This window comes from Vombatus ursinus, unplaced genomic scaffold, assembly GCF_900497805.2.
Source record: "Vombatus ursinus unplaced genomic scaffold, bare-nosed wombat genome assembly UNPS02005659.1, whole genome shotgun sequence".
Classification (NCBI taxonomy): Eukaryota; Metazoa; Chordata; class Mammalia; order Diprotodontia; family Vombatidae; genus Vombatus; species Vombatus ursinus.
The window spans coordinates 12,460,719-12,486,223 of NW_020945437.1; the positions used below are offsets into that span (position 1 = coordinate 12,460,719).

The following is a 25,505-nucleotide window of genomic DNA, read 5'->3' on the forward strand; positions in this document are numbered from 1 at the left end:
TTTATATATTATATTTATTGCTTGGAACTTTCTTCCCTTTTTGAATTTTTGCCTTATGGAAAGGAAAGAAATATTCTGAAGAGAAGGATACTTAAATCTTCAGCAAACTGGAAGGGAAAATAGTCAGAGGAATAATTCTCTTGGCTAAAGTAACCATAGATACAGCTGTGAGGACCTATGAGTACTTTTGATTCTAGTGATCCTATAGCTGTGCTGTTGCTTGTATGCCGTGCAATGGTAGTTTTAACTCAATGGAGAGAAATGGAGTGAGTTTTAAAGAAACATTTTAACCAGTCTTTGTAGAATGTTAATGTTGGACTAAGTTCATAACAATTAAGGAGTAGAGTAGGGTTTAGCAATTCATGACACATGGACCTAATTATCTTTTGAAAGAATGACTTATTCTCTTTTGCTGAATGTCCAATTATTTTCTATAATAATTAATTAGACTCAGTTTTGCAAGCTATGTTTTTTAGGGTGCCAGTTAATCTTTGCTTTTTAAGAATGTCATATTCTGATTTGCATACATGCATTAATCTTTTATAATTCTCCTTAGAATATGAAAAGATTTTTTTTCTCCCCTTGAATCTTGTAAAGTTTATTTGATGCTGTAATTTTAAAATCTGACTAAAATGTTTCTTGGTGAACTAAGAGTGGAATTTTATTCTACTGGTCTTCTGTGGATTTTCTACCTATACTTTGCCATCTGTTTCTTATATTTCTGGGAAATTTTTCTATATGATTTCCAGAGGTTTAGTATTACAGGTTTATGTAATTCTTAGTGCTTTCCCTTTGTTGGCTATTTTCAATTTAGCCTGTAAGTATAGCTTGTTTATATATAGTTGTTTTGTCTTTATTTGTATCCCTAAGGCTTACTACAATGCCTGGACGTGGTAGACACTTAAATGTTTATTGACTAGCCTCTGTTGTGTTCCCCTTCTCTGCTTTCAATCACTGCACCTCCCAGATTGCTAGAAAAACAGGAATATTTGTTGTCTGCCTACTTTTGAAAGGCTCATGAGAAAATATTTAATTGTACCTATGTACATTTTCCTTAAAATTTGCATTTAAGATGCATATTCTTTGAAAAGAATGTTTAGCAATACTGCTGGTTTAAAGCCCTGATCAATTTCCCAAATGCTAAAATTCATTCATTCTGCCTTTCTTCTTTGTATTCAATCCTGGGACCTACTTATTGCCCATCTGTAGTACCTTTCCCACATGTATGTACTGATATACTAACTCAGTGGACAAGTTCTTTTAATGACCCTAAATTATCCAGTGTACACTCCTGACTTAATAATGTTTTATTGATGCTCTTTTTAAAATATCACTGCCACTTTCCACTAGTATCTCCCTTCCCCTCCCTGTAACAAATGACTATAGTCAAGCAAAACAAGTAAACACAATGGTCATGCACCAGACCTAACTTTTCAATACAAATTTCTCCCAGTGATACTCTTTGTTAGCAAATATTGAAACACGAATGCTTTGAACAGTGTCTGGCATATAATAAGTGTTTAATAAATATTTATCAACTGATATCACAATCTCTAAGGTAGTAAAGTTTCTTGTGACCCCAAACACAATGGAGAAACACATGATGGGCACAAGTAATCTATAGCATATTTCAGGTGATGACCTATGCTCAAGGAGGCAGCATGGAATAATAGAAAAAGCAGTGGTTTTAGCGTCAGAGGACTTAAGTTCATATCCCAGCTTTTCCACTTGCTACTTGTGTGACCTGGAGCAAAGTCATTTCATTGTACCTCAGTTTCCTCATTTGGAAAATGAAGGGGTTGGTTTCAATGACTTGTATGGTTCCTTCTATATGAAATTGCAGAAGGATTATCACTGAAGAAATATATTGGAAAAGAAGTTAAACCATCATGTAATGTGAGTGAAGATAACAAAAGGACAGCTGAAGGCCTTTAGCATGTGGGGATCATTTTTGGAAGATCTGTGAATAAATAAGAATTAGAATTGCCTGGGCTCAGAAAGCATGGATATATTGCAATTTATACCAGTGGAGGGAATATTCACCTTGATGAGATCATGAATCCATCAGAGTATTGAAAGAATATTATTAGTTTTATCCAGTTATGCAATGAGTGGTTCTCTTTGTTAAAAAAAAAAAGCATTATTGAATGTAAAAATTATGCTAATTTCTTTCAGTTAGCCACTTCTATAAGAAGCTTGACTCTTTGGACTTATAGACCTAATTCCCTAAGTAGTATAAAGTAGTAATAATAATATCATAGATCCCTTTGACTTTTATTTATAAATAAAATGTTCAAATAAATCTTAGTAAATTTTAGGAATGTGAGTCTTTACCTTTAATAAATTCTTAACTTGTATTATTCTGGATATTTGACTCTGTGCTGCCCTAAAGACTCCTCTGTGCATATCATTGTCAGATGTCAATGGTGCCCGATGTCTAGGATGAAAGGTAAAAACTGAAGATCATATAATTAATAAGCAGAAGATAATGCACAACTTCCAGGCAGAAACACATTTTGAAGTGTAGGAAGCTGTTGTCTCCCTAGCCATTGCCATACTATTCTTTCCAGCACTTGGAATTATAGAAGCTTAGCAATAAATAGGTTTGGAAGATTTAGTTAGAAGGCATTTTGAAATTATCTGTCATTTTAAAAAAAAAGTTTACAATCATATATATATTTTCCTCATATCCCCCTTTCCATTGAAAAAAAGAAAAACAAAACTCTTATACAAAATATACATGGTTAAGCAAAACAAATTATTGCATTAGTCATGTACAACATATGTATCATTCTACAGCTTGAGTCCATTACTCCTCTATCAGGAGGGGTAGGTAGCATGCTTTGTCATTAGTCTTCTGGAATCATAATGGGTCATTGCCTTAATCAGGTTTCTCTGAAACTGTCCCTTTCATCATTTCGTATGATGCAATGATATTCTATTACATTCATATACCATCATTTCTTCAGTCATTCCCCAGTTGATGGGTACTATTTGGTTTCTAGCTCTTTGAATATATGATGCATTTATTAAGCACTTACTATGTGCAAAGCACTGTGCCAAAGATACAAACATAAAAGTAATACAGCCCTTGCTTTCCAAGAGTTCACATTCTAATGGGGGAGACAACAACACACGGATGATTTTAGCTGCAAGTCAGATGGAAAAGTCCCATGATCCTTAGGGAGCAGCAGCAAAGCCAGTAGTAATGCTTCTCCTTTAATGACATTAAGGTCATTATTCCCAAGGCTCCTGGACTCAGGGTCTGGACTGTCTCCATTGTGATCTTAAGGAAAATGGGGGTCAAAGTGGTGGTGTTGGTGGTGGTGATGGTGGTGGTGGTTGGATTTGTCTGGTACATGTTGCCTCTTGTCTCTTCCAGCGTGCCTTGTTCCTTCAGCTTCTTTGCCATTACAGAAAGAGCTGCTATAAATATTTTTGCACATATAGGCACGTTTCCTCTTTTTTTGATCTCTTTGGGTTTTGGACCTATTAGAGTCATTGCTCTAATTACCTATTGGACCTACTAGCGCTATGCACAGTTTTTATCTGTCATTTTATAAACAAGCTGAGGTAGACCTGGAGAGGTGTAAGTGATTTGTTGAAGGTCACATAGGTAATAACAGAGTTAAGATTTTTTTTTGTGGGGGGGTAAGCGGGATAGAAATGGAGAGAGGGGCACTAATAATATGTAACTGGGTTTGTAATCTCCAGGAGAAGGAAAAAACAAAGTACTTAAAGCTGCCCTTGGTGCTAATTAAGTAACAGCTAAATCACAGCCTTAAGAATTTTCTTTTTTATATTGTTGGTATTTGTCATGGAGTTGGCTTACTTTGATATGTTTTCCCGATAGTATACAACTGGAGTATTTGGCAAAGATCACTGTGATTTAACAACCTAATTTAAACAAGGAATGACAGTCAAGACAATGGTTCTTACTCTGCAGATGGGAAAGTGAGGAAGTACTTGTTTATTAGTGAATTTTTATTTTTATGCATTGTGTACTATGGGTCATGCTGCAGACACTCCCTTTTAAAACTCTCTGAAATGCTTACTTCCTTTACAATGAGGGCTTCCTGTCTTTGAGGAGTTAGTACAATATCTACAGAAAGTAATGAAAATCATTTCTCTTTCTTTGGCAACGAGTATTTCCTTTTTCATGAACAATTGACTTAAAATGTTAATGATCTTTATAGGAATACCCAAGGTTTGTGGAGGATTTAAAATGTATCTTTTGGTTTTATCTCTTTTAAAAATAATTTTGACTTTTATAAGTGACTTTTTTTTTTAACCTGTTAGGTGTTCAGTAAATAGCCATTAATTCATTTTTTAAAAACTTGCTCTTTGTTTTGCCTTATTTCAAATCCTATCATATATATCAGGGATTTTGATGAGTATGATGATATTTCTAATCTATAGCTTCTCTTCTGGTAGAGGCTTGAGAAATGTTATCCGTGTGTGTGCCAGATTGTTGTGTGGGCTATTGCTCATCTATCAGAGAAGAAATTGTCCCAGTGTTCATTAACTTTGTTTCTACGTAACCTCTTTCTTTTTGCTTTCTTGGTCATTCACCTACCTATTGGCTCCTCTGATTCAAATTTACTTGGAAGATTCTTTGGCCTTCAGCCGCCAGCTCAGTTCTTTTATGTAATTCTAAAAGCCCAAAATCTCTTCTAGGGATTGTTTTCTGATTAGCTGAAAATAGTAATTTTAGGCGTACATATAAATTCAATGCAATAGGCTACTGGTTATCTACACGGGGATTACATGTGCCCAGTTTTTAATTTTAAGTTTCTTCTAGCCTTTTAGCCTGTACCCAGACTACCTTGCCTGTTGTCGGAGAGATTGTTTAGAGACTTCAAAATAATTTTAGTTATCAGCCTAGTAAAAACTTTATTAGGAAAGTAAATCTTCTATGGGGAGAGATCATATAAATTAATCCAAAGTCTCATACAACTTGGGGATGGGTGTGTGTGTATGTGTGTGTGTGAGAGAGAGACTTTACCTTTCTCAGTCTTAGTTTTCTTAAATAGAGGTAACTTTTGCATTAACTACAGGATTGTTGTGAGGAAAGGTTTTTAAATGCTGTGGAAATGTGCTTTTGTTATTAGGGCAGTAAATTTAAATTGAACCACCAATTCTTTTGTATATTGTTTTTCCACCATGAGATTATAAACTCCTTGAGAGCAGGGATTGTCTTTCTTTTTTTTTTCTTTTTAGTGAGGCAATTGGGGTTAAGTGACTTGCCCAAGGTCACACAGGTAGTACTGTTAAGTGTTTGGTCTGAGGCTGGATTTGAACTCAGGTCCTCCTGACTTGAGAGCCGGTGCTTTATCCACTGTGCCACCTAGCTGCCCCTTGTCTTTCTTTTTCAAATCTATATCCCCAGCATTTAACACAGTGCCTGGCACATAGTAGGTGATTGATAATGAATAGCATTTATATGTGGCTTTAAGCTTTGGCAAAATGCTGTACAAATTTTATCTCATTTGATCTTCACAACAACCTTGGAAGGTGGCTGCTATTATTATCCCTATTTTATAGATGAGAAAACAAGCAGACAGGGTAAATAACTTGCTTAAGGTCACACAGTTACAGAGTGTCTGAAGCTGATTTGAACTCAGGACTTCCCGACTTCACTTGCACCATTTTATCGATTGCTCTGCTTGCTGCCTCCTATTAATGACATACTACAATGTCTAATGTCACTGTCTTTATCTCCAGGAGGTAAGCTCCAGAAAGGAGTGTGTCTTTAATTTGCTTTGTACAGCATCTAAGATAACATGTTACTTAATAGCTTTAATGATAAGGATACATTGTGTTCTATCTTGCTCAATGATTTCCAAAGTTTTGCAATACAAGCTCCTCTTTTTAACACTAAATTTATGTTGAGTTGTACCCTTAGTACCTTTTGAGTAAAGGGATATTGGCAAAACACCTCTGTGAACTTAGTGACACTTTTAAATGTATTTTTTATTTTATTAATCATAACAGTATCCATGTACATTTAAAAAATAGCAAGATGTGTGTGTTATGTTAGGGGTACATCATTTAGTTGACAGAAGCTATGTTTATTCAAAGCTATTAGAATGACCAGCTTATGGATTTATTTATTTGTTTATTTTTTGGCTAGGCAATTGGGGTTAAGTGACATGCCCAGGGTCACACAGCTAGTAAGTGTCAAGTGTTTGGTCTGGGCCAGATTTGAACTCAGGTCCTCCTGACTTCGGGGCTGGTGCTCTATCCACTGCACCACTTAGCTGCCCCCAGCTTATGGATTTGTGGAATGCTTTAAGTAGCTCCAGGGTCCCTCTGGAGTCCATCTCTCACAAGTTGATAGAGTTGATGAAAGTTTTCATACTAAATTTGGGCCCAGCAATCTTAGTTTAAAATCTGAAGGCTGCTTGCTTATCATGTCATGTTGGATTATATTGGAATGGAGAATATTTTGTCTTTTTCTATTACCCACTGCTAGGAATGTGAAGTAGGGTGATATATTGGCTCATTTTTGCTCTCTCAATTTTACCGTTACATAAGAAGGGCCTACAAAAGGATGTTTGATTATGCTTCAGGCTTTTGAGCACTCAATGGAATTAAAAGCATAACTAAAAATATCTTCAAGGTATCACTTATGAATAACCTTGTAAAATACTTAGGCAAAAACATACAAGAGATTATGGCAGTTTTGCAGTCAACCTAGGACTGTAGCCTGGTGATTGTTTGAAAAGGGGAGTATGTAAACTAGACAGAGCCAGAGTTTTTCATCACTGTTAAGTAAATAGAAGCTTCAATTTTGGCAGTTGTGGTGGAGCAGAAAGAGTTCAGAATCTGGACTAGGGACAACCAGCTTCAAATCCTGCCAGTTCCTAGTTGTAGGACCTTGGGCACAGCATTTACTATCTCCAACATCCCCTTCCTTCTTGACCTCTGCAGCATTCGACCCTGTTGATCACTTCAGTCAGTCAACAATCACTAAGCATTTATTAAGCACCTTCTGTGTGCCAGGCTCTGTGCTAAGTGCTGGGGAGCTCAAAAATAATTCCTGCCCTCAAGGAGCTTACAATCTAACAGGGAAAATCATGCAAACACCTATGCAAATAATATGAAAAGGGCAGATTAGAGGGACTCTGCAAAGGAAGATACTGGCATTAAGGGGGATTGGAAAAGTTTTTTTTTCAGGCAATTGGGGTTAAGTGACTTACCAGGGGCACACAGCTAGTAAATGTCAAGTGTTTGGTCTGAGCTCAGATTTGAACTCAAGTCCTCCTGATTTCAGGGCCGGTGCTCTATCCACTGTGCCACCTAGCTGCCTCTGGAAAGGCTTCTTGTGGTAGGTAGGATTTGAATGGAGATTTGGAAGAAGCCAGGGAATTCTGGGTGGAGACAATAAAGGAGAACATATCAGGAATGGGGGACAGCTAGTAAAAATGCAGTCAGAAGATAGCATGGAGGAGCAGCAAGGAAGCCGATGTCACTATATTATAAAGTACATGGGGGTGGGTAAGTCATAAGAAGACTGGAAAGGTAGGAAGAGGCTAAGTTATGCAGGGCTTTAAAAGCCAAACAGAGGATTTCATATTTGATGATAGAGTAAATAAGGAGCCCCTGCATTTGAGTAGGGAGGTGACATGGTTAGGCTTTTACTTTAGGGAAATCACTTTGGCAGTTGAGTGAAAGATGGACTGGAGTGAGGAGAGAATGGAGGGGGGGAAACCAGCAGGCTACTGTTAATAGTTGGGCGTGAGGTGTTGAGGGCCTTTACTGGGGTAGTGGCAGTTTCAGAGGAGAGAAGGGGTCATATACAAGAGATGTTGCAAAGATAGAATTGACAGGCAATGATTGGCAAATGATTGAATATGGGAGTGGTGGTGAGAGAGGGTTAGGAGTTGAGGATGACGTCTAAGTTGTGAGCCTGGGTGACTGGGAAAATGGTGGTACCCCTAAAATAATAGGGAATTCTGGAAGAGGGGAGGATTTGGGAGGAAATCTAATGAGTTGTTTTGGACATGTTGAGTTTAGGATGTCTATAGCATATCTAGTCAAGATGTTTAGTATCTTTTCTTATCATGTCATTTTCTTATGCTGTCCACAGGCCCATTAGATTAAAAAGTAATTGGGAAATATTTAGGAAAATAAATTGAAATACAATAGAACATAAATAATGTCAATATGAGGTTTTCTAAGTCAGTATGTGCTGGCAGTTAGTGGCTTTCTTTTCTACTGGAGTTTGATCCTACTGCTGCTCTAAGCCTTTCCTGGGAAGGAGCTGTCCAGTGATCACCAGCAGGTGTGCTGGCAGCAACGTAGAAAGGCCGATCAATTGTAGATTATTGTAAGCAAAAAGGCTACCCTGGGCCTTCCTTTACTTTTGCCACTGTTCACTTTGGTCTCCACTTTCCTGGGTTCCACATATCTGACCACTTTGCTGCCACTGTGGTCCATTACCATGTATCTGGGACTTGTTTAACTTGATGATCAAGCCCACTTCTAGTGATTCATGTGGGCATAAATAATGTCACCAGAAGGGACCTAGCAAGTCTCTAAAGAGAGATGAGGTCCTGGGCAGGAAACTGAACATCTTTAAATATATAAGGTGGTGGCTTTTTAATCACTGCTACTAATTGGAGATGATAGGACTCCAGAAGAGAAAGGAAGATATGGTTTTGAACATGGTATCAAAGAATGTGATTTGAATTTCTGGCCTAAGATGGAGGATTAATGGGATGCATCTAATGAGGGTCAGAAATTATATTTGATCAAGAGAGCTTTAAATGGAAAAGAGGAGTAAACTGTCATAATAGATCTACTGGTTTCCATCCACCAAAACATTCATCGGGAAATCTCATTATGCTGTAGGATTAAATCTGCCTGGTACTCCTATCTCATCGGTACCCCTTTGACTGGAGGGCAGGGCCACGAGTAGGAGGCTCAGCATGCTTCCCCCCCCCCCCCATTTCCCACAGCTCTATTGCTTTTGGACTTCTTTGGAACTTTGCTGCATGCCTTCACTCTGGATATTTCCCCTTTCCCTCCCCCTTTCAGCTTCCTTGCGGGTGTTATCTTTCCCTATTACAAGTAAGCTCCTTGGGGCAGCGAGGTGGTGAAGTGGATAGAGCACCAGCTCTGCAGTCAGGAGGACCTGAGTTCAAATTTGGCCTCAGATACATAACACTTTACTAGCTGTATGATTCTGGGAAGTCACTTAACCCCAACTGCCTCACCAAAACAAACAAAAAAGTAAGCTACTGGAGGGCTGGAACTGTCTTTGTTTTTATTTGTATTTGTTCCTCGGCACTTAGCTCCATCCCTGGAGTTCCAGGAATGTAGTAGGTGCTTAACAAATGTTTATTGATTTGACTGACCCTAAGCAAGAAAAAGAAAATGATAGGTATGCTGTGGAAGGAAAACTTTAAAAACCTTCCTTAAGGTCCCCTGATGTTTCCCATTACAGTAGATGCTTAGTTCTGTATAAGATCATTTTAGAGTCTCCCCAGCCCTTGGTTACTTTTTGTTTACACACTAATTATCTTTATATTAGATTGTGTTTAATTATGATTTCAACAATGACAGCCATGACTTGTACTTGTAGCTTTCCTATTCCTTGCTTCCCTTGGACTTTTTCATTGTTTTCCAACTGTGTTCATAGGTTTACGTTATGGTCCAGGGTTTCTTGCTGAGGTTTTTTTTTTTTTTTTTGGGGGTGCTTATTCTAATAGAGTGAGGGGATACTAGGACTTTGTGAAGAGTAGATTAGTCCTGTGTTCCTAAATATTCTTTATTAATTTAAAACAGTTGGAAAGGAATATTCTAAAGAAAATCTTGGGGATTCCAGGTTGTGGAATAAAATCATCACATGAGAGTAGCTCTAGCTGCCTTGTAATTTCAGGCTACAAAGGTGATAATTGTAAAGGGAGGAAATATGGTTATAGTAACTGGATATCATAATTATGATAATTGAGTTATTTAGAAGGTGCTGTTTTTAGTTGGTATTTATTGTAGTTAGCTAGGCTTTCCCTCTTCCCCCTACTCTTCATTCCTTTGCCCCACTTCCCCGAATGTAGTTTTGGATTGATTCCTTAGGCAACAAAACAGTGTCAGTTATCTCTCATGCCACAGCTCTGCTAAATTAGATTTCTTCAGATATTCTTACCTACTCCTCACTAGAACGTGTAGACCAGTGAAGTTTCATGCTAGAAACTAGTTCTCTAAGGGACAGGAACAAGATAACTGTCCTGATAATGATTAAAATTCTGGAACCTGGCTGAGTGGTCTGAAATTCATATGACAAGGGGTGAAGCTAGGCTTGATGTGGGTCACTCACAACTGCACGGATAATGTCAGATTGAGAGTCAGTATACTAAGTAACTTAAATGAGCTAAGATTTTAACTGGCAGATGGCTAGAAGACATCTGCTGGTTCTTAAAGAGCTTGTTTCTAGGTGAATGGGAGGGAAGTGGCATTGTTTGTGGGGCAGGAGGACTGCCCTCTGGCCTCTGTAGCCCCTACGAAAAATAGCTGTGGTTTTGTGGGTGGTCTGCTAGACCCCCTTATTCATACCCTGCTCAGGTGGGTGAGTGAGTGCTGTGTGGCAGCACCTGCCTTGCTCTGTTCAAGGCTCTAGCCTTAATGTTACTGACAGATATTTTAAAAGAAATAACTCTGAGTTGAAGCTTGTCTTGGTGATAATTTTTGAAGTGTTTTTTCTTTTTCTTTTAAAATGTGCTTTATTGAAAAAGTATCTTAAATCAAAGAAATATTTATCATTGTTTCCCAGATGGCAGAATTGTGTGATAAAAAATTATTTGTAGAATATTAGAATTTTTAATAAAATACAGAACCATAGCACTGTGGTTCAGTATAAAAAAGTGTCATGAAGATACCTACATAGTTTTAATTTTTTAAGTATTATTAAGTATTATGACAATAAGCCTATGACTAGATCTCTAAGGAAAATAAAATTTTTGAGTTAATTTTTGCCCCAACCTATCTGAGTTTCTAAATATAATTTGAATTATACCATGATGGTTTCAGTGTTGGTTTGTACTTTTAGTGATAAACTTTTAATATAAACATAAGATGATAAAGTCAAAAATGTGATTTTTAAGGAAGCAGAATTGAGTTAACTAATATAGTACAAGTTGTAGGCCCTTAATGTTGTCTTTGTTGAATTGGATTCTATCCAGTCTAGTTCATGTTGGCCTGCCAGGGTCACACATGGGGAGTCACCTGTGACTCCCTTTGACTTTCAGATATCCTGAGTAAGATGGCTGGTGAGAATTAAGGAGCAATCCATAACCATTAAAAGAAATTCTCCATTTATCTTCAGGAACAGTCAACAGTTGTTTGAAAAGATAGTAATTCTGTAGCAAAGGAACCAGAACCTAATCACAGGAAACTGCTCTCTAATTCTTTACCTTGTGGCCATTGTGCTGGCCTTTTTGGTTTTGTGTGAGGATATCCTCCTTTCTTCCTGTATCTTTTCACAGTGACCTTATCATTCAGACAGGATGAAGATTTAAAACAATAAGGTTGGTGTTTTTCTGGTGTGGAGTATAGTTTTTAACATTATAAGTAAGTCTCCTGAGACTGTTTGACAATGGACTCAGAATTGTACTTTTTGTTGTAGAATTCCCTGTAGACATTTGCTTTCTTTTTTACTGTATCAGAACTCTGTAAAGGGTTTATTTTTCAGAGTATTAAAAGCCTTTATGGTGCATGTATATATTTTATTTTATCAAATAATTTATCTTAAAACAAGGAGTTATATGTTATCTAAGTGATACAGAGTAATCTAGGCCTTGATTGTATTTTTAGGCTCATTGTTTATTCATTCAAGTGTTTGTAATAATCCATCAATAAACATGTATTAAATGCATATGGTGTGCCAGCAGCTAGGGATACAAGGAAGAAATAAAACAGCCCCATAGGGTGAAACAATACGTGCACATTTAAGTAGATACAAACTATATACAGTACAAGATCCTTGGAGGAAGGGCACTAGCAGCTGTGGGCTAAGGACAGATGTGTAGAAGATGGCACTTTGAAGCTTTGCAGGGAGCTGGAGAGTTTAAGTGGTGCAAATAAGGAGGGGTTACATTGTTGGAACTGAAGACAATCCATGCAAAGTCATGGAGTTGGGATATGGAATGTTGTCTGTGAGGGGACAGCAAGTGGGCTGGATGGCAAATTGCACGAGAGAACTGTAGCCAGGTTATGAAGGGCTTTAAAAGCCAACAAGAAGAGTTTGTATCATATGCTAGAGTAGAGCTTCTTAGCTGGGGGCCTGGAAACTTGTTTTTGAAAAATATTTTGATAACCATATTTCAGTATTATTGGTTTCCTCTTTAATCCTCTGTTTTATTTTGAGGAGTCCATAGGCTTCCCTAGAGGGGAACATGACGAAGTCCTGTGTTAGAGGGATGAGGGAGCCACTGGAGTTTCCAGGTATCACAGAGTCTCCAAGTTGGAAGGAGCTTCAGAAGTCATTTAGTCCAACCTCAGTGTGAAAACATTCCATCTACACAACATGTATCTAACAAGCCTTTGTCTGAAGACCTTTGGAGAGGGGGAACCTCCTGAGATAGCTCGTTCTTTTTAATAGCTCTGTTACCTATTGATTTGGTTCGGAGGATCTCATAAAATTCTTCATAGAATTTACTTCTTCATCCTTTGTAACATGTCACTTAAAATGTGGTTGTGTTTGTTGATGGTGTCTTTGCTTTACTTCTCACATATGCTGCAAGATAAAATGACAAAGTATCTCTAAAATGACACTGGTTGAACTCCGACTCATTCTTGAAAGCCGATTCAAATTCTACATCCTCTAGGAAATTTTCAGTGATCCACCCATTAAGTTGATAGTGACCTTTCTTTCTCCTCTTTTGTACCTACCTACACACTACTCCTACAACCACTTGTTTTAATTTAGGGGGCTGATATTTAATTGGAGACTCCCCATACAGAAAAGGGTATAATCTTCTTTAGCCTCAATCACCCAGGAAAGGGGAAAGGGAAAACTCACTGCTTCTAAGGCAGAAAGGCTTGTCTGGTAGACGGCCTCTCTTTCCTGTTGGAGTTCTCATAGCCTCAAGTGCAGCACATTCATTGTTTGTTTCAATTGTTTTTCAGTTGCATCTGACTCTGTGACCCCATTTGGGGTTTTCTTGGCAAAGATGCTGGAGTGGTTTGCCATTTCCTTCTCCAACACATTTTATAGATGAGGAAACTGAGGCCAACATGGTTAAGTGACTAGCCCAGGGTCACACAACTAGTAAGTATCTGAAGCCAGATTTGAACTCAAGATGAGTCTTCCTGTCTTCAGGGTCAACATTCTAACCACTGTACCACCTAGTGGCCCCAAGTCCAGCACATTGCCTTGCTATTCCTTGTGACTTCTAAGTTCTACCCATTAGAGATCTCCCAGGACCTTGAGTTCCCTTCCTGGTACAGATACTTTTGCTGCATCTGATTAGGGCCCCAACATACATAGAGGTACAGTGAAAGATATGTTTTCATATTACTTTTTTGTAAAAGCACATTTTTAATGTCAGAAAATTTTTACTACTTTGGCACATAGCTATTTATAAAGTGAAGCTTCCAGCTTCCTGGAGATGGTAACACATGGTAGGGATTTAGCAAGGATTGATTTTTAAACTTGCCTGGAGCAAACAAATGCCATATCTTAACTGAATCAAATCAGCCCTAGGGGACCTTAGAGGTCTAATTATATACCACCCATCCCACCTTGTGTAGTATTCTTTTCTACCATGTTCATGGCTAACAGATCATCATACTGTCATACTGTGATTCTAGTGCTTCTAGTGACAGAGAATGCACTCCTTCAGGAGGCAGCCCATTGTATTATCGGACAGTTCTCATTATTATATATAGTTCTTCCTTGTATTAAGCTGAAATTTTCTTCTCTCTAACCTCTATCCCATATTGGTCCTACCTTACTTTGCTTTCTCCAGACATTCTCTCTCTCTCCTTTGTGTCCAGTGTAGTTTCTCTTACCCTATGCATTGTTCTTTGGATTGAATACACCCCCCATACTGTTTTAGGGGTACACAGATTGTACTGATGCCATAATTGGTAGTATTTAGGCTTTCCTAATATGCTTCTTTCTTCTTTATTTCTAATTAATTTTCTCCTAACACTTCCCTGTCTATTCCTCTGAGTCCCGTTGTTTCCTAGGAACCTTGTTAAAGATGTTCTGGCAATGATACTTCTCAATTATTCATCCTACCTGCTTATTAGTCTTTCCTTTAGTCATGTGATTCAGTAGGCAAAAGAACATTCCTCTTTCCCTCTCCCAACCTCATTAGACCTGTGTTAGCTCCCAAACAGCATTTAAACATAGACACAGATCACTGCAACAAACCCTACCTACCAGTCTACCTCACCACCAACTCAGAATCACATAGTAAACATTCATTTGTGAAAGTGATTTTTCTAGGGATTTTTTTTTGTGGTCATCATTGCTATTGTAGGTATTTCAGTACCACTTTAATGTTATGCTATATAAGACTATGAAAATAGTTATGAACCTGATCTGTTCATGGTGGGTTTAGTTTTGAGAATTTTATAAGATTTCTATTCAGACATAGGTTGTGTAAATATCCATCGATACACACACACACACACACACACACACACACACACACACACACCCCAACAGGTACCTGTTGTCAAGTTACCTGTGTTAGATCCTGGGAATACAATGACAAAATGATTCCTGTCTCGGAAGAGCTTACCGTTGAGTGAGGGGAGGCAACATATGAAATATTGAGGGGGAAACACTAACAGCTGGGAGGATGAACAAAGGCTTCATGGAGGAGGTGACATTTAAGCTGCTAAGGAAGCTTGATATTCTTAAGAGGTAGAGGTGAGAAGGGAGTGCATTCCAGGCATGGAGGATGACCAGGGCAAAGTCACAAAGATGGGAGGTGGAGGGTCATGTATTTTTTTTTTTTACCATCTAATGGTAAAAAGGCCAGTTTGATTGGACTCTAATGTGCTAGTATTTAGTTTGTTATTCTAAAACCTTCCCTGAAAGTCCTCCTGTGGGGGCAGCAAGGTGGTGCAGTGGATAGAGCACCAGCCTTGGAATCAAGAGGAACTGAGTTCAAAGTCAGCCTCAGACACTTAACTAGCTGTATGACCCTGGGGAAGTCACTTAACCCTGTTTGCCTAAGGGGGGAAAAAAGTCTTCCTGTGGTAACTTCTCCTGTTGTTGAAGTAAACCTGAACTCTTAATGCTGTGTAAAAGAATGCAGATTTTGCAAGCTTGTGAGTATAGGCCTAGTGACTTATGGGTATTTTTTGTCTATGGATCGGCATAGCCAAGTCACCAGGTTGGCCGTGGGATAAAGAATTCTTCTCACATAGCCACTCTTACAGACTAAGTCAAGAAGGGCTATGACCTATTTTGGTAGAGGAAGTATCCACATGAACAAGATCACAATTCTGTTATGTATTATTATATAGTATTATTATAAATAAAATATGTGGAAACATAAATAATATCTAAACACATAAAACCTAAATATATCTATATGCAATATTGTATCATAGTATACAAACATTCAAAACAGAAACCTACCTCACTGAAATGTAAGTGATATAAAAGCAGAATCAAAAGAACAAAATATAGTTCAGTTCCAGCAGAGTTCTTCTGTTGTGTGTCTGTTCACACAAGTTAGTGATGACACCCTCAGTACTATGATAGCCTTCATCACTATCTTCTCAAGGGCTACAGGAACAGTAACTGTCCCCCAAAATGTAGATACCACTTTGCATATGTGTTGACATATACTGTGAAATTTATTTTCTAGAAGTTTTATAATTAAAATTGTTACTATGACTTTAGTATTTAAAGGATTTGTGGTTTGTTTGGTGTAGATAAAACTCCCTTCACTCCACATTGCAGACTGCAAGCCTTCTATGTTGTAGGAGCTCTGTGTGAGTTGCTTTGGCTGAAATAGTAATTACCAAGGTATAGCCATCTTGGTGATGAACTTCTTTAAAGTTAGCTGGGCTGGACTTCAGAAGATCACCACGCCCATATTTCAAGGTGTTTCAACATGGAAAGAAATGCCACAGCTTAGGTAGGTTGCCATATTGCCTTCAAGAACTCAGGTTTAATTCTGTGTCCTAATGAGACATCAGAGTAGAACTAGAATGGTGTTATTTTGATACTTAATATTTATTGAATTATTTCTTTTTTATTTCTTTTCACCAAATCATTCTTAATGATTAATTTTTGTAGCATTAAGGATAACATTTGAAAAATTTCAGCGTCTTTATTTGGGAAGAACTCTGTTGGAACTGAACTATATTTTGTTCTTTTGATGCTGCTTTTATATCACTTATGTTTAAGTGAGATAGGTTTCTGTTTTGAATCAAACCAAATTATTCTTCAAAATCAAGAAAAGGTTTATAAATGTTTATTATATCTTGTCTTTTTTGGAGAGCTAAATGTATAGGCTTAAATCAATCTGCCAGCAGAGGGCAGCCTCTCCCCACCCAGTCCTGGCCCTTTTGTATCTATCACTTGGAGAGAGGAAGCAGTCCTTTAGCTGGTCTAAGTTGTTTCAGGTACATATCTTTGGTAATGAGAAATTCAAGCAAATTCAGTGTTCAGTATGGGTAAGAGGTTGTTCTCTATTTCTGGCAGTTTAGTGTTCTGGCAAAGCCACTTAGAAAATAGAATCTTTTAAAGTCTTTTTTCCTCAACCTTACATTTTCAGTTGATGTTCTATTACATCGTTTTGTATAGTTATGGGCTGGGGGTGAGTATCGTGTGTGTGTGTGTATGTGTGGGGAGAGAGAGAGAGAGAGAGAGAGAGAGAGATAGAGACAGAGAGAAAGAGAGAGAGAGGAGATCTTTACAGTGTGTATGCCATACAAATGGCCATTATTGGGTGTATTGGTTGTGCAAAGAGACAGAGAGAGAGAGAAAGAGAGAGATAGAGAAGAGAGAGATAGAGATAGAGAGAGACAGAGAGAAAGAGAGAAAGAGGAGATCTTTACAGTGTGTATGCCATACAAATGGCCATTATTGGGTGTATTGGCTGTGCAAAGTGTAATTTAAGGCACTGAGGCACTGTTGGCCTCAATGAAGTAGAGACATTTGGAGGAGAGATGGTGCAGGATTGAAGATGGTGAATTCACTTTTGAATGTGTTGAATTTTGTATCCTGATGGAACAACTAAACTTGAAAGAACATCTAAAAATCTAATTTTGGAAAATTAAGGAAAAAAAAATGAACTTGTTACTGTTAACGTGTCTTTTTCTGTAGGTCCTGATTTTATGAAAGATGCCATTTAAGCACTTTAACTACATTTGATTCTAATTTACTTTTTTGAAATATTTATTTTGGTTACAGGTTGATCATTTTGGATTTGATGTTAATTTGACATTTAAACAACGGTACTTAATAACAGATCAATACTGGAAGAATAATAATGGTGCAATACTTTTCTACACTGGAAATGAAGGGGACATTACATGGTTTTGCAAAAATACGGTATGCATAAGCTTATGAAACTTAACATGTTTATAAAATTTGCCTTTCTAAGAGGACTGGACAAAAGCAGGAATGTGCAGATTCCATTTTAATTTGAGATGTTCTGTTTTATATGCTTAGTGGTAACAACAAGCTAGAAGCTTACTTTTGTAGGATGTGGTTTTAGAACTAGAAGGGTACTTAGAGATCACCTAGTCCAAACCTCTCACTTTATATGTATTGGGGGGTTGCACTCCAGGAAGCATGTGTGGGGATGGGCGAATCGGGGCCATCCCATAGAGCATGGGCCAGACCTTCCATGGTAGTTTCTATGATAAGCATGACAGTGCTAAATTAGTTTGGTGCTTTGAAATGAGGAAGCAATACCCTTACTGGCCACTGCTGACTCAGTGGTCCTTGAAAAGGAGTGACTCTGACCTTCACCTTCACCACTATTCCTGTACATACCCCCACTGTCCCCCAGCAAGTCAGGCTCCTTTTACTCTTTCCCTGAGCAAATAGGAGCTAATGTGTATTTCTTCTGGTAAGCCAGCGCAGTGCTTGGAGTTCCTCCTCCTGTCTGCAGTCATCTCCAAGATAGGAATAATTGTAGATGTTGGAGAAACTCTACAATTATTAAATGACATCTATAAGATCATAAAATTTTGAGCTAGAAGGTACTGACCAGTCTACAACTATACCAGTCTATTCTGTCTGAGGGACCTGAAACTTCTAGATCACTCACAAAGATGCCTGTAAGACTAGAAATGTCCACCTCAGGGGCACTCTTCAGTCATCCATACTCAGAAAAGAAGCAAAGCAGAAGAGGCAGCTACAAACCCAGACCCAGGCTGGCATGGGCAGGACAGGAGCTTTCAGCTGCCAGCTGCTCACACCCCTGATACTGCCGGAGTTGGGGAAGGGCCCAATTTCTATTCTCCCATAGTAGCATTTAGAAAAACTAGAATTTTGTGTTTTCTATAGGAAGACATGTGAATCTAATTATATTGTAATTGTACTGAAGCCAGAAATTTGAATTTTATTTTTTGTTTTTATTATAATTATGAGAAATTAACGAATTATATTAAAATTAATCAGAAGATCTCAGAAAAAAAAAACCTACTTGATGAGTACCTTTTCATTTACTTGTCAGCTCTATGGTCTTGAGTAAATCATCCAACCACTTTGAGCCCAAGTTTATTCATCTTTGGGCATAATTCCTATTCTCCTTACCTCATAGTGTAATTGTGCAGTTCAAGTGAAATAAGCTATACAAACTTTTGTAAACTATGATATTTTGTTCAAAAGTGAGGGGTTATGCTTGTTTAAAAGCTATTCAACTGTATTAAATCACTTGATAAAGAAATTAAGCTTGTCTTTCCTCTACTAGAAATTCTCTTTGGCTCCTTTATGCACCTTCTCAGACCTGATTGTTCTTCTCTGGGAGCCCACTTATATGATTTTTCTACTTCCATGAAGCATCTCGACCTAGTGGCAAGAGCGCTGGACTTGGAGTCAGAGGATCTGGGGTTAAAACTCACCTTTACACCTTCCTATCTGTGTAATCTTGGATAAGTCACTTGTTTTCTCTGGGCCTCAGTTTCCTTATTTAGTCGGATTAGATGAAGACTAAGATCCCCTGTGGTGCTAAATCCTATAATCCCATATATATCATTTAATATTTGAATTACTAAAATGTAAGTATGTGTGTGTGTGTATATATATATATATATATATACATATGTGTATACGTACATACAGATACACACATATATCTTCTTGTTCAGTCATTTCAGTTGTGCATGACTCTTTGTGACCCCATTTGGGGTTTTCTTGGCAAAGGTAGTGGAGTAATTTGCCATTTCCTTCTCCAGCTTATTTTATAGATGAGGAAACTGAGGCAAACAGGGTTGAGTGACTTGCCCAGGGTCACCCAGCTAGTAAATATCTGAAGCCAGATGTGAACTCAGAAAGATGAGTCTTCCTTGACTCCAGGCCTGGCACTCTATCCACTGCACTACCTAGCTGCCCCATGTGTGTATGTATGTATGTATATATATCTATATCTATATCTATATACACACATATAAATTAGTCTTTTGACATTGAGAACAGGTCATTATATTTTAGTTTATGGCTGGGTAAATTTTGTTTTCAGGTTTATTGACTGTACTTGACAGTACATCCAGTCCTGGGTTGAAAGCATCCATCTGACAAATGACTGTACATTGTAAGGGGGTGCTGTCTTGCTACACACCACCCCAACAGTACTGAAACCCTCTGCTACTGCCAGGGGAGCAGTTGTGAATTATGACACTACCTTCCATTTGTAAAATGTTTTATAGTTTTCCAAGTACTTCCACAAACATTTGTTCTCTATTAGGTGAGAAGGATATACATTATTTCCGTGTGGAAAAAAAAAACAACTTTAATCTTTTAGAGAATTTTGTTGTTTAGAGAATATCAAAAAGAAGAATGAGCTATAAAAAGCAGGGACAGTATACACTCTCAGACTCGACTGATTTGTTTATTTTGTGGTGTCCTGTCTCCAAATCTCTTCCAACACAGTGCTGGCATCCTCTACCCCTCCAACACATGGCTCCTGAAATTTTACCAATTAATGATTCATTTAGGTTTACAACCATCATGTTAAAGAAATACTTTTCTGAAGTGTAAGGGTCTACCAGTACTAATGTGAATCAGTTCAGACTTTGGATCAAGTTTTTAGTGTCTCAATTACCTCTTTTTTGAAAGGAGAAACTTATTCTATTTCCCAAACCCAACTATCTGTTTTATTCTGAGGAAGTTATGAGATCAGGCAAATACATACTTTAAGGATCCGTGATTTATTCAAGGTATGGGTATGCCTTTTACCAACATAGACTGCAATTCCTCCCTACTTTAGAAGGTGATTCTTGTGAATTTATGTGATTCTTGCCCCCAAATAAAATTATCACTCAATGGCTAAACTTCTGGTGATGAGCTTCATGGAATTTTAGTCAGTTTGGTTGTCTGGTCCAAAAGATGACAGTCTTTTGCCAACCCCATATTTAATGCCTTTCCCATTTGGTAGAATTTGCCAGAGCTTGCATTCTGCTATAATACAATTCTAGAAGCCAGGGTCATCTCTGTGCCATGATGAGGCAATGGAGAAGGCAGCCATGAAAGGGAATACAATTTATTTATTTATTCTCTGCATGGGGCCTGAATGGGGAAATTGGATCCTTTCCCAGCTCCTTAGTCAAATCTCCTCAGTCTAAGGCATCGTGATTGTTTTAGACCAAAATCCCAGAATGCTGTACACACATATTCAAATGTTAAGTACAAAACACATTGTAAAAGCTAATTACATTATGTTTTTTGAACTTTCTAAGCCTTATAATTAGTATGAATAATTGGGAATTGACTGTATATCTAATTCAGTCAGGGGCATATTGAAATACTGGTATTCCTATGTAGGACCAACTATTTTCACATGGCCAGTCACTCCTAACCTTCTTGACCCTGTTTCTGTATTTGGAATGAAGGAAACATTGGTCTCTGGTTTTGTTATGTACGGTGAATATGAATGTTTGAACTTGTTTATAAAGGTTTCCTTTCAAGAGGGAATGGGAAAAGGCAGGAAATAGCTGATTACATCTTTAGAAAGATGTCTTGTTGTATAGTTTTTATTAATTTGTTTGGAAAAAAAAATGAACTTAACCCTCATCCTGAACTATTGATGTAGGTTTATTTTCACTTTCCTCCTTTTCTCTAATCAGAGACAAGCTTTAGTATATGAGAGTATTGTACAACCTCTTACACCAAAATGCATTTATATGCTTATATACACACTTCTATTCTTGTGTGTGCATATTTATAACTATATGTACAGATCCTGTCTCTACTATTTACTCTCTCTTTGACATTGGAAAAGTCATTTCGCCTCTTTGGCCCTCACTTTCTTCCCAAAAATGGTCAACTAGATGATTTCTGAGTTCACTTTCAGTTCTTAATTCCCATGTATATACATACATGGGTAAATATACAGCATACATATACACACACTTAATAGGGTAAATGGATAATAGGGTGAGAATGTGGCTCAATGGGTTGGGGAGAAAGTGTGTGGGTATTGAACTAAGCTAAGGAAGAAGAACAGTTTGGTAGGTGAATGCTTGTAATTAGGTAGATGGCAAAGAGGGTAAGGGATTACTGAAGTAATAACAGAATATATTTGTAGATACTGGGTTAAACTCAACCAAATAGGTTGAACTACTCTAATAGTTTTTTTCAGTAAAAAAAGGTGGGGGTCTTAGACTTCATTAAGGCACATTAGTATATTAAAGAATAAATTATATTTGTCTTTTCTCTTTTATTTTGGAGTTCCCAAAATGAATGTTTTAAAATTTTCCAATTTAATAGGCCTACATTCATGGCTGAGGACTTACAATCCTTCATGCTCATTTATTAAGATTTCTATAATGGTTCAAATATAGCTTAATATCTGTACTCCCTCCACTTTTGGTTTATAAGTATCTATGAGAGTGGAAACTATCTTCAGCATTCTCAATGATTCCCTGAAACATCTAGTAATATTTTTTGACTGGATCTTTTACTTACACAGATCATTCTGTTGTGGGTCAAAATCAGAGGTTGAGATAATTGGCAAATTGTAGTAATTTTAAATAATCACATTATAATATGAATTTAGTGATCAAAAATGAGGCCCAGAACTTTCATTCATCTGTAGAACAGGCATAAACCAAGCAACTTCTCGGAGTGCTTAAGGAATTACATTTTCAAAATAGATCTTCTTAGATCTCTTGTATATGCATTTAGCTTTTTTTGGGAAACCAATTGTTATCTTGTGTATTTATAAACTGTTTGTAGGGCTTCATGTGGGATGTGGCTGAGGAGCTGAAAGCCATGTTGGTGTTTGCTGAACATCGCTACTATGGAGAATCCTTACCCTTTGGTAACCTGTCATTCAGTGTAAGTGTGTGTTTGTTAACTTGGAGAAACTGTTTAATGAAGCTCAGGAGACTTGGTTTCTTGTCCCAGTTTTGCCAGTAACTAGTGGTTCGGGGGGGGGGGGGGCTTTTTTCCTACTGCTCAGAGGCTTCAGTTGGCTGTAACCCAAATGATGCATTCCTGACCCTCAGCAGCAGGGCCACTCTGTGTTCAGACCTGCCCATCACTGGTCCAGGCTAGCTTCATTCAGTTTGCAAAAGGAGCTTTATACCCTGAAGATTAGCTAATTAAGACATCTCTATATTATAACAGCAAAAAATCATTATTTACTGATCTAAAATAGCATCCACACTATTATTTGTTGACCTACAAAACCATTTGATTGATAGGAAGTTGATGGGCCTTAAAAACAGTTTGGGAAACTATGTGGTTATATTGGATAAACAAAACAAAACACAACTCCATGCATCATGTACTCAGAGAATATATGCTCTATTACCAAAATTGCATGATTTTATAAAATGTTATGTATGTTGTCAATAGAGGTGATCCTCCTCTATCATTCATTTATGTAGTCACAAAATTTGTGGCATCAGCAAAATGAGGGAAGTTGTATAATATCCTATTAGAATTAGAAAATATGTTTTAGTCAGCTGTATATTTCCATGAAGTGATAAAGCAAGAACAGAAGTCAGGCCACAAGGAGGATTTCAGAAGAGAATATAGAAGGGAACCAAGTGAATAAATAGGTGGTCTAAAAGGGATAGGAAATAATGAAGTACAGGACTATACCTCCTGATTCAGGAAGGTGGCACAAAGGGCAAATATCCTGGAAAAATGATAATAGCAAAAAAATGGAGATGAAAACTAAGAAGGAAGATAACATAAAACTTGTGAAGGAAGATCCATATGAAAATGGGAGTCAAGCAAAAAGGTAGGAATGCAGTTGTCACCTAGACTGATAAATATGTGATCATGAAGTTGTAAAGCAGGGGTTCTTAACTAGAGGTCTATGAACTTGCTTAATATTTTGATAGCTATTTCAACTTAACCAGCTTCCTTTATTATCCTATATGTTTTATTTTATACACTTAAAAACATAACTCTGAGAAAGGGTCCTTTGGTTTCATCAGACTGCCAAAGGGGCTCATGACACAAAAATGGTTAAGAACCTCTATTCTACCTCCCTATCTCTCTGGATACCCAGGCTTTGTAGGAGGTGGCTTACGTGTACTGGCCCCAGAGGTCTTCTTGGCCTTTCATTCTCTTTGGAGTTATCCTCTCATTTTGATAGTTTCTAAGGACATTTAGCTGCCCTTAGAAATTGGCCAGGATCCTAAGCTTGTTCCAGGATGATATGGTTGGTCCTATGAAAATGAAAGGTTCTCTGTCTCATGTTGATCAATTGATTAGCCCTGTAAAGCAGGGTTTAATTAATAGATTTGGTCTTACTAACATTATTTTGCAAGACCATTTTAAAGGATATGTGGTATTGGAATGCCTTTAGGAATTAAAAAAAAACTTAATAAGTAATAGCATCTTATCATTGAGACATTTTTTCAAGAGTCTGTTATGTTGTTGATTGTGGTCTTGAAGGAACTATGAAAACACACCAATACTTAATGAATCTGTGATCTCATTGATGTGAGTGTTCCCTTACATTGGTATAGATTGCAAATTGACCAAATCTTTTTGTCTTCTTCACTTTTTTTCACTCTCTCTTATAGAGGTCCATAGCAGATCTACCCAGTCTGTAGGAAACCTTCTTTAGGTCTTTTTATGTGAAAAAAAAAATACTTAAAGATGAACTATTTTGGAGATACAGTAATTAGAAAGCTGTAGTAATCTCTGCCATAGCTTACACTTTGTAGCCCCTGGGGGCCTAGTACAGAGCCTTTGGTGAGACCACAAGCATTTAAGTGCTTGGCTTTGTGCTAAGCACTGGGAATACACATACAAGCAGAAAAAAAAGACCTTTCATACCCTCAAGGAGCTTCCATTTTAATGGGGGAAAACAGAAAAGAAGCTAAAAGGGAGGTGGGGAGAACTGAAGGTATCTAGTTTGGCCATAGTAGAAAAAGCCCAGTGGAGAATCTTCAGGGTAGCTCCCGGAAAAATGAAGACTGGAGGGGGGGAGGGGAAAAAGGGCTGAGGTGTCCCGGCAGTTCTAGGAGGAAGCAGTTCATCAGAGGGAGAGGCAATTAGTTCCTCAATAGATATTTGATATTTGATTGCTTAATTAAGCTAACATGGTAGCTTGGGAAATTTTTCTAGGATTACATGACAAGTTCAGCTATTTTTGTCTAATATTCTGGAGTGCTTCTTTAGAACTTAATTTGTCAGTAACTATATGAAGCTTTCTTCATCTTTATGAAAAATCCTGCACATTTAATCCTTGTGCAATTTTAAACTTGATTTTAGATGTGATAAGTGTGATCTGTAATCTTTTTGGTAAAATTTATTTTCTCAGCTTAAATCAGTTTCAGTCCTCAGTCAATAAATAAACATTTGTTGAGCACCTACTGTGTGCCAGGCACTGTGCTAAACCTTGGGGATACAAAGAAAGGCAAGGACAGTCCCTGTGCTCAAGGAGCTCACAGCCTAATAATAGGGGAGACAACATGCAAACAACTATGTATAGAAGATCTATATACAAGATAAATTGGAGCTGATGGAGGGAAAATGCCAGAATTTGGAGGATTGGGAAAGGATCTTGACTTTCTCATCTAAATATCTATTTTTTTTCATTTGTCAGAATCTGATAAGAATATATTTTGACTAATTGCATAATGAAGTTACTCTAAATGTTTTTATGAATCAACTTTTGCCATGTATACATTTCGTTTCTTTGATGAACACTACCAAAGCTTCACAGGATAAAAGTATCCTAGAACTTTTTTTTTAAAGACATAGTAACACTGATATATAACCGAAACTTAATTGATAACAAAGATATTAAGTCTAAGTATTATATACATTTGTACTGTTTCATTACCCTAAAGTACTTTAGCAATAGCGTTGTTTAATTAAGGATACTAATTGCATT

General features: G+C 37.5%; 1 protein-coding gene across 1 annotated transcript in view; it reads left to right on the top strand.

The window, feature by feature from the left end:
* PRCP (prolylcarboxypeptidase) overlaps positions 1-25,505 on the top strand; it is a 70,276-nt gene that overhangs the window by 11,846 nt on the left and 32,925 nt on the right. The window contains exons 2-3 of the mRNA XM_027848196.1: positions 17,387-17,527; positions 22,379-22,480. Of these exons, the coding sequence (XP_027703997.1) occupies positions 17,387-17,527; positions 22,379-22,480 (243 nt within the window). The remainder of the gene's footprint in view (positions 1-17,386; positions 17,528-22,378; positions 22,481-25,505) is intronic.